The 9,687-nt window shown below is 44.4% G+C and overlaps 2 protein-coding genes across 3 annotated transcripts in view; one reads left to right on the top strand and one right to left on the bottom strand.

Annotated features, from left to right (window-relative positions):
- The window catches only part of mtg1 (mitochondrial ribosome-associated GTPase 1), an 8,555-nt gene extending 5,598 nt beyond the window's left edge, over positions 1 to 2,957 (bottom strand). For both annotated transcript variants that reach the window (XM_062519027.1, XM_062519026.1), the window contains exons 1-5: positions 2,773 to 2,957; positions 2,211 to 2,275; positions 1,797 to 1,901; positions 1,320 to 1,406; positions 89 to 145 (exon numbers count right to left, since the gene is read on the bottom strand). In XM_062519027.1, the coding sequence (XP_062375011.1) occupies positions 89 to 145; positions 1,320 to 1,406; positions 1,797 to 1,901; positions 2,211 to 2,275; positions 2,773 to 2,875 (417 nt within the window). In that variant the 5' untranslated portion in view covers positions 2,876 to 2,957. The remainder of the gene's footprint in view (positions 1 to 88; positions 146 to 1,319; positions 1,407 to 1,796; positions 1,902 to 2,210; positions 2,276 to 2,772) is intronic.
- A 67-nt stretch (positions 2,958 to 3,024) lies between these two features.
- LOC134063504 (interferon-inducible GTPase 5-like) lies at positions 3,025 to 9,110 on the top strand. The gene is made up of 4 exons (XM_062519025.1): positions 3,025 to 3,176; positions 4,330 to 5,097; positions 7,149 to 7,331; positions 8,227 to 9,110. Exons 2-4 carry the CDS (start codon positions 4,345 to 4,347, stop codon positions 8,497 to 8,499), a joined length of 1,209 nt encoding a protein of 402 aa, XP_062375009.1. The 5' UTR covers positions 3,025 to 3,176; positions 4,330 to 4,344; the 3' UTR covers positions 8,500 to 9,110.
- The last annotated feature ends 577 nt before the right edge of the window (positions 9,111 to 9,687 follow it).

Genomic DNA, 9,687 nt, shown 5'->3' with positions numbered 1-9,687 from the left:
TGAGGCCAGTAGATGGCGTAGTTCTCATAGAGAACTAAGAACTATGGTGACCAAGATGAGGCTTTGGCTCCACCGGTGTGCATCTCACCTCATCTCTGTGGAAACGTGGACGACTCTCGATCAGCTCGACCACCTGAGGAACTATCTGAAGGGCAGAGGACACACACATTAGTCAACAAAAAATGATTTATCATTTTATTATTTATTTATCATTTTATTATTTATCATAATACACAGCAGCCTCACATTTGCTTTCCAAGCCTACAGAACTAAACAGAGATCCAGACATCCTTTTAAAGGTACACTATGCAGTTACAGGGATTAAGACATCCTTTTAAAGGTACACTATGCAGTTACAGGGATTAAGACATCCCTTTAAAGGTACACTATGCAGTTACAGGGATTAAGACATCCCTTTAAAGGTACACTATGCAGTTACAGGGATTAAGACATCCCTTTAAAGGTACACTATGCAGTTTTCAGGGATTTTTGACAACTGTAGGGCTCCCCCAGAAGGATTAGCAACAGGCAAAAACGTTCTCCAAAGAGCTATATCAGGCCTTAAGAACTAAACAGAAACATGGTCAGTTAAGTTTGTTAGGTACCAATGTTTACATTAAATAAAAACATGGTGTCTGAGAACTGTGGGGTGGGATTCATGAGAGTGAAAAGAAGGGTATGTATTCATTAATGATTAAATTATTTAAAACAAGATTCATGACCAAGTATAAAAATAAAGAAAACCTCACTGAGAACCACGCAAACCAAAGTCATGTGATCAAAGAGACATAAGGCGCGTTCAAGTTGGCTGCGCAGCACAAAAACTGCGCAGCACAAGATGCACGTGGTTAAAAATCTGTCCACGATGGTCTAGATGGGCGTGTTTTCGACTCGGCAGTCGGTATCACATGGCCTCAACTTATCGCGGGAGCAAGGCGTGGCCAGGCGGCTGCTCCGCAAAAGAGCAGCCGGTCTGGAGGTACTGCGGAGAGCAGCGGAGCCTAGACCCTGCCTTCATGACGTCAGGTCTTTGCCCTAATTGGCTTTTACATCCCTGACGTGTGTGCAGGTGTTTAGATGCCTCCCCATATCCACAAGAGTCCGTGCGGGTCCGTGCCTCGTGATTCGTCACATGGTCAAGTCTAGCCAAGTCTACACTACGGGAAGTAGAGTGTACAACTTCATAGCAGCGTTTGCATCCCCGCCCCTGCTGCCACCGGCAGCTCTCGTTGCTGCAAAAGGTCATTTGGAGTTGAACTTGAACACGGCTATTTGGTCAAAGTGTCATGTGATCAAAGAGTCATGTGATCCAGCGTTACCTTTTTCACATGGTCATCCCGCTGCTTCAAACAATCAGTGAATACAACGTTCCTGATGCCGTCTCCCTCCAGCCGTTTCACGATGCTCTGCAGGGACACACACACGTGTGACAGCATGAGCTGTGTGCAATGCAACTCCACTGAGGAGGCTTTTAAAGCACACAGCTCAACACTGACCTGACCAGGCTTTTAAAGCACATAGCTCAACACTGACCAGGCATAATAGAACAGCATAATAGAACAGCATACTAGCTCTGGTCATAAGGCAGCATACTAACTACAGTATAAGTATATACTCTTTTAATATACTGCGGTCATAAGGCAGCATACTAACTATAAGTATATACTCTTTTAATATATATATTGGTCATAAGGCAGCATAACAACTATAAGTATATACTCTTTTAATATACTGTGGTCATAAGAGAGCATAATAAGTGTAAGTATATACTCTTTTAATATATATACTGGTCATACGTGCTTATTTGAGGTGTCGGCCAGGTCCACTTTGTTCAGGACCAACAGGTGCGGACGCACGTCCAGCGACTCCTGAAAGAGCGGGTTCCTCCCAGAGAACGGAATGTAGCCCAGTTAAAGAACACAGCCACAGAACTAGACGTCCCATATACAGTAGGCCTAGGTGCACAGACTGCATAAAGCAATGAGACGTCCCATATCTTACACAGACTGCATAAGTAGCCCAGTTAGAGAACACAGCCACAGAATAAGATGTACATGTCGGTATAAAGACTGCATCATGCAGCCCAGTTAAAGGACACAGCCACAGAATAAGATGTAGGTATAAAGACTGCATCATGCAGCCCAGTTAAAGGACACAAGCACATAGTTCACAGAATAAGACTGCATATGTAAGCAAGTAAAGAAGGATATTCTGGCGTCGTGGATTTCTATGATGCAGTCAACATTCTTCAGGTTCGCTCTCATCTGCTTGAGTCCTGATTAGGAGAAACGGAATCAGTCACTCTTCATTCATATCATACATATCTCCCGAGAACACGATAAAGCACATAACTAGGTTGGCTCACTGATCTATAAAGAATACTCATCTTATTCTTTATAGATCAGTGGGTGGCTACACAGAGAACACGATAAAGCACATAACTAGGTTGGCTACACAGAGAAACCGATGTGGCAGTCGTGGTTTAGTAATTAAATTCAAATTCATTTCAATATCTCACTTTGGTCTAGATTCTAGGGGGTTGATGGGCAAATGGAACACCTGAGTTGGATCTCTGCTGCTGCACCATTTCATTCTGTTGTGACCCCGAGCAAGTTACTCCAGGACTTCGGTCTCTTACTGTCGCTCCGAATGAGAGTATATAATGTAGAAACACGTGTGTGCTGCAATATGCAATATGTGGGGCATTAAGACGCGTTATTAATACTATGTCTGTTGTCTATGTTCGCTGTAGGTTAAGCATAGGGAACGAACCTTTTGCCATATGACCAGGAAACCAATGCGCCACTTCCCTCTCGCCGAAATCAAACGCCGACCTGAATTTCACAGCATTCTGTAAAGTCCTATAAAGCTTCATCGTGGATAAAATAACTTTAACATTCAATCACACTGCAAGCAGACCTTCAACATGTCAAACATGAGGGTCAGAAAACAGTTGTTCTTCCTCGTGTTTTTGTCCAATGGACAAGCTATCAATGTTTATCCTTACCGCCGCCAAGTGGTTAGGAAGATACACGGCCCACGCCACCGATTTCAGTCACGGAAATCTGTCACACACCGATAACTTTCGGTTCTTGGGCGTGAAAGTTGGACTTCGCTGTGGCCCTGTGACACGAAACGCTGAATGACGCTGGGCCGTTCAGACTGACCGGAGACAGGTAAAGTAGTCTTCAGTTATTTGGCATTCTACATGGGTTCGTTCAGTAAGTTTCAGGATTCATTGGCAGAATTCACAGAATTTCTGTTTAGTAGCTCGTTATCTGGTCAACTTTAGCCTTCTATTCAGCACAGTTAAAACACCGTTTATTAGCCTACCGCTTCAATACTCGCCTGCCAGTTGCCATTGTAATTTCTAGTTCAAGCTCAACTTCAAATAGGCTAGACTATTTTGAGTGGACTATTTTTAAGTGTTTTGTGTAGGCAACCTATTCATTATTCACGCTTGGCGTGCGTGAAGAAGAGATAGCTCTTTGGTGATCCTGCACAATGGATACGCACTCACAGAAACCTAGTGTTTGGCTATGTGTAGTGGCTCTTAAACTTTGGTCTGGCGACCCCCACAGAAAGCACGGCCAAGTATCGCTTAGTCTCTCTTTTCAGTTCTTTCAAACTTTAGTTTGAAATTTGGTTTCACTTTGTGTGCATGAACTTGGAAATGAAAGTGGACATGAGCACATGTGAACCTGGCTGTCAGTCATTTTGCTCAGGTTAAGGTGATGGATACCTTTGGAGTATTCCCCTGTGTGATGAGTGCTTAGGAGATAGCAGATGTAGTGTGTAGACTATGGCTGCAACTAACTGATTATAACAATTTCACAATAACAATGAACTGTTCAGGTATTGTGTTTACTCATATATAAGTGTCTCTGGTTTACTCCTCTATGAGGGTAAGTTCGATGGCTTTGGCCTGTGGAGTAAACAGGGCAGTTAAGATGGCTGTGGAGTAAACAGGGCAGTTAAGGAGGAGATGTTCTGGGGCTTTGGCCTGTGGGGTAAACGGGGCAGTTAAGGGGTAAACAGGGCAGTTAAGGAGGAGATGTTCTGGGGCTTTGGCCTGTGGGGTAAACGGGGCAGTTAAGGGGTAAACAGGGCAGTTAAGGAGGAGATGTTCTTGGGCTTTTGGAAACACTCTTTAACAAGTTTAATTTCTGGCATTTTATAGATTAAAAAGCTACTTGACCAATCTAGAAAATAATCAACAGATTAATCTACTTTTAAAGTATTTATTAGCTGCAACTTTTACAGCTGACTTCCACTTCCAGAAGTAGCCTTCACACAAGTCTTTATTCACACACTTTATGCTTCTTATAGGCCGCGTGCACAACCATGGCGACCCCTCAGCCAATCAGTGAGCGGGAGATCGGTGAGATGAGTTCCATGCTGCCGTCTGGCGTGGTTTCCGTGGTGATGGGCCAGGTGCAGGGCATGCTGGAGCAGGCTGACTCCGCCTCTCTGGACATCGCCGTGACCGGGGAGGCGGGAGCAGGCAAGTCCTCCTTCATCAACGCCTTCCGCTGTCTCCGTGACGACGACCCCGGCGCCGCGGAGACGGGCGTCACGGAAACCACGCAGAGAGCCACCGCGTACGCCCACCCCACCGCTCCAAACGTGCGTCTGTGGGACTTGCCGGGAATAGGGACGCCGACGTTCCGCCCGGAACGCTACCTGGAGGACGTGGACCTGCTGCGCTACGACTTCTTCGTCGTCCTGGCCTCCGAGCGGTTCCGCGAGTGCCACGCCCAGCTGGCCCACGCCGTCTCGCGGGCCGAGAAGCACTTCTACTTTGTACGCAACAAAGTGGACCGAGACCTGCAGGCCAACGCTCGGCGTCGACGAGGCCCGCAGTCCAGGACCGACGCAGACGTTCTGCGGGAGATCAGAACAGACTGCTTGGAGAACCTGAAAAGGGCAGGGCTGATGGAACCGAAGGTGTTCCTGATCTCCTGCTTCGAGCCGCAGAGCTTGGATCTGCCCCTGCTGCAGAGTAGTCTGCTGGGGGACCTGGAGGCTCTGAAGAGGCGCGCCCTCGTCCTGTCCCTGCCCAGCTCCACCCCCTGCCTACGCCACCACAAGAGACAGGTGTAGTGCCCATCTACCTCCGTCTCTACCTCCGTCACTTCCTCCATCACTCAGCTGATGGTGCCTTTAGCCACGTCAACTTACAGCAGAGATACACATGGTGAACAGTGTAGGCTATGCGGCGCGCGATCCCAAACTATCATCAAACCCATGATGTCTGTGTCATATCATCTCAACTTACAGCAGAGATACACATGGTGAACAGTGTAGGCTATGCGGCGCGCGATCCCAAACTATCATCAAACCCATGATGTCTGTGTCATATCATCTCAACTTACAGCAGAGATACACATGGTGAACAGTGTAGGCTATGCGGCGCGCGATCCCAAACTATCATCAAACCCATGATGTCTGTGTCATATCATCTCAACTTACAGCAGAGATACACATGGTGAACAGTGTAGGCTATGCGGCGCGCGATCCCAAACTATCATCAAACCCATGATGTCTGTGTCATATCATCTCAACTTACAGCAGAGATACACATGGTGAACAGTGTAGGCTATGCGGCGCGCGATCCCAAACTATCATCAAACCCATGATGTCTGTGTCATATCATCTCAACTTACAGCAGAGATACACATGGTGAACAGTGTAGGCTATGCGGCGCGCGATCCCAAACTATCATCAAACCCATGATGTCTGTGTCATATCATCTCAACTTACAGCAGAGATACACATGGTGAACAGTAGTTCTTGTCCTCTGTGGTCCAGTGGCTAACTTGACCACACAGTCACAGCAAAAACCAGCCGAGGGAGCATTACCTACAGTAGATACAGTGTTCCAATTGCACAGAAAGAATATAAACAAAAAAAAATGAATAATTAATGAAACAAATAATAATCAATTATTGCTTGTTGGCATTCTGTGCTAACTCTTTTTGTGTTTACAAAATATTTTTGAAATGGGGTGTTCCTCCACAAATTTTCTCTCTTGATGTAACTGAGTAACTGATTTTGAATAAACGTTTTGGTTAAATGTAGAGTGAAATGTAAACGTTGTCGTTCCTAAAGGAGCTGTTATGTAGTTAAATGTAAAGTTGTCGTTAAAGGAGCTGTTATGTAGTTAAATGTGAAGTTGTGGTTAAAGGAGCTGTTATGTAGTTAAATGTAAAGTTGTCGTTAAAGGAGCTGTTATGTAGTTAAATGTAAAGTTGTCGTTCCTAAAGGAGCTGTTATGTAGTTAAATGTAAAGTTGTCGTTAAAGGAGCTGTTATATAGTTAAATGTAAACGTTGTCGTTAAAGAAGCTGTTATGTAGTTAAATGTAAAGTCGTCGTTAAAGGAGCTGTTATGTAGTTAAATGTAACGTTGTTGTTCCTAAAGGAGCTGTTATGTAGTTAAATGTAAAGTTGTCGTTAAAGGAGCTGTTATGTAGTTAAATGTAAACGTTGTCGTTCCTAAAGGAGCTGTTATGTAGTTAAATGTAAAGTTGTCGTTCCTAAAGAACCTGTTATGTAGTTAAATGTAAAGTTGTCGTTCCTAAATAACCTGTTATGTAGTTAAATGTAAACGTTGTCGTTCCTAAAGCAGCTGTTATGTAGTTAAATGTAAACGTTGTCGTTCCTAAAGGAGCTGTTACGTAGTTAAATGTAAAGTTGTCGTTAAAGGAGCTGTTATGTAGTTAAATGTGAAGTTGTCGTTAAAGGAGCTGTTATGTAGTTAAATGTAAAGTTGTCGTTCCTAAAGGAGCTGTTATGTAGTTAAATGTAAAGTTGTCGTTAAAGGAGCTGTTATGTAGTTAAATGTAAAGTCGTCGTTAAAGGAGCTGTTATGTAGTTAAATGTAACGTTGTCGTTCCTAAAGGAGCTGTTATGTAGTTAAATGTAAAGTTGTCGTTAAAGGAGCTGTTATGTAGTTAAATGTAAACGTTGTCGTTCCTAAAGGAGCTGTTATGTAGTTAAATGTAAAGTTGTCGTTCCTAAAGAACCTGTTATGTAGTTAAATGTAAAGTTGTCGTTCCTAAAGAACCTGTTATGTAGTTAAATGTAAACGTTGTCGTTCCTAAAGGAGCTGTTATGTAGTTAAATGTAAACGTTGTCGTTCCAAAAGGAGCTGGGTGCGGAGTTGTGGAAAGTAGTCATGTCTGCCTGCCTGGACGGCTTCACCCGCGGCGATGCCCTCGGCGGAGCAGTGCCCAAGCTTATGGACACACTGCGGGGGTACCAGAGGAACTTCGGCCTGGACACGGCGTCTCTGCATCGCCTGGCAGCCATGACGGGCACAACATATGAGGTACACTGAACTGGAGATCACAGATCACTACATCACTAGAACACAGATCACTACATCACTACATCACTAGATCAAAGATCACTAGATCACTAGATCACTACATCACAGATCACTAGATCACTAGATCGCTGTCTATAAGGGCTGTAACGATATGCGCATCTGAACTGGAGATCACAGATCACTAGATCGCTGTCTATAAGGGCTGTAACGATATGCGCATCTAAACCAAAATCGCAACACTCATATCTACAAACTTGTTTGCGGATCGCGGTGTGAGGAGACAGAATTGCGACAGACCCTTTCCAGTGTTTCCCGCAGCATCAAAATCGTGATACAATCGATAAACCGAATCGTGACTTTGGTGTATCGTTACAGCCCTACTGTGTATCAGTCACAGCTGTGGATCACTGAATCAGTCAAGAAGATCTCTGATGGTCACCCACCAGTGGTCTGTGATTTCCCCTCATATGTTCACAGTAGCCTGCCTGACATAGCCAGACTCCATTCTGTTTAGAATTGGACCGATACTGCACCAATGGTCTGTGATTTCCCCTCATATGTTCACAGTAGCCTGACATAGCCAGACTCCATTCTGTTTAGAATTGGACCGATACTGCACCAGTGGGGCGTGATGAGGGGGCATGCTCCAGCTGATACAGGGGAGAAATGCATGAATGACGAGGCACCGTTACTCATCTGTCATCATATAGTGGCGATTTCATTGGTGCACCCGGATTCCGTACAGGCATAGACCTCAAATGATATTTCCGTCTCCGACCTTATGTTATATCTCTGCATGTCCTTTGCTTCGTGCTGTATGTGTATATTTTATGGTACGTTTCTATAGATCTTATGTTATATCTCTGCATGGCCTTTGCTCCGTGCTCTTCTGCAGGACCTGTATGGTGAGGTGAGGTCGTCGTTGGGTCGTGAGCTGGTCTCCGGGACTCTGGAGCGGCTGCTGTCCCAGCTGGGCCCGGCCCCTCAGGTCCTCATCAGGCAGCTGGAGAGCAGGGTGCCTGTGCTGGGGTCCCTGGTGTCGGGAGGCCTCTCCTTCATGGCTGGCTATTACCTGCTCAGCACCGCACTCACAGACCTCAGCCAGGACGCAGAGAGGGTGATGCGGAGAGCCCTACAGACAACTCAACTTGTTAGCAGCTTAACTTAGCCATTTTAAACCCTACCAGGAAAAGAAACATTTCTGGCCATCTATGATCATTATGTGGTCCCAGGAGGTACTGGTATGCTAACAATGACTTCATTTCAATAGCAGCCAGAATTAAAGTCAAATCCCTCAATTGCTAGATCCTTGGTATCTTAATTCCATTCCACTGTGGTCCTCTGATGAATGTATACTATCTCGGCCTTCCATCAACATTAAGAGGTCACAATTACATCTCTTTTCTTCAGGGATTCTGCACTGGTGGAATGATGCTCTTTGTGCCAGAGAAAGCTTTGAGATCTTCAAAACATACCCACTCGTATACAGACTCATCTGTTTACCTTGTATGTAGTAAATTAACTCTCCTTACAGAGGGTTTGCATATGTGTAAGGTTATGGTTATTATTCCACTAAATTCTATTTAGTTCATCTCTAAGATTGGAAGACTTTAACTAATATTGCTACTTGAAACTGTTCGCTCTAAAGTTAATGTAATGTTTATTGATTGATTGTAAGTTGCCTTGTTGTATTTATTGTAAGTCGCCTTGGACAAAAGCACCTGCCAAAAACTATAAAAATAAATGTGAACGAAAACAAAATAAAGTGTCAACATTGTTTGACCAGCTTTGACGACCCTTTAATTGGCTTAATTTGTTATGTAATGCAAATTGTGTGGCCTCAGGACAAGGGTGACCTACAGTATTTGCTAGACTTTTATACTTAATAAAACACATTTAAAAAGCTATAGTTCAATAATATTAAACAGTTTTACAGTACATGCATTGCATACAGTGCATTTTATATTAGGTGAATGTAAAGCCCAACGCCCACCAGAAACGGCGTTCAGCGGTGTTCGGCGGTCTGGGCTTGCCGCGCAGGATTTTAGAATAGTTTTCTATCTCTGTGCGGCTGCTGCGCGGCAGACGTTTCCAGTGGGCGATGCTCCATTGAAAACAATGGAATTCAACAAAAGTTTTTTCGTGGCGCGGTGCGCCGCGTACGCTTCTGGTGGGCGATGGCCTTAATTGTGTATACATGATACCTACAGTAGTTACTTTGTTAATTGATGTGTATGTTATGTGGTATACTATGTTATTAGTTTATGTATAGGGTTGCAGCTGTACTGCTGTGTAAAAGTCTATAGTGGTCATACCACACATTTGCTTAATTGTAGAATTGAAAAAATTGAGAATG

Source organism: Sardina pilchardus, chromosome 18, assembly GCF_963854185.1.
Source record: "Sardina pilchardus chromosome 18, fSarPil1.1, whole genome shotgun sequence".
Taxonomy (NCBI): Eukaryota; Metazoa; Chordata; class Actinopteri; order Clupeiformes; family Clupeidae; genus Sardina; species Sardina pilchardus.
This window is presented reverse-complemented; position numbering and strand designations above follow the sequence as displayed.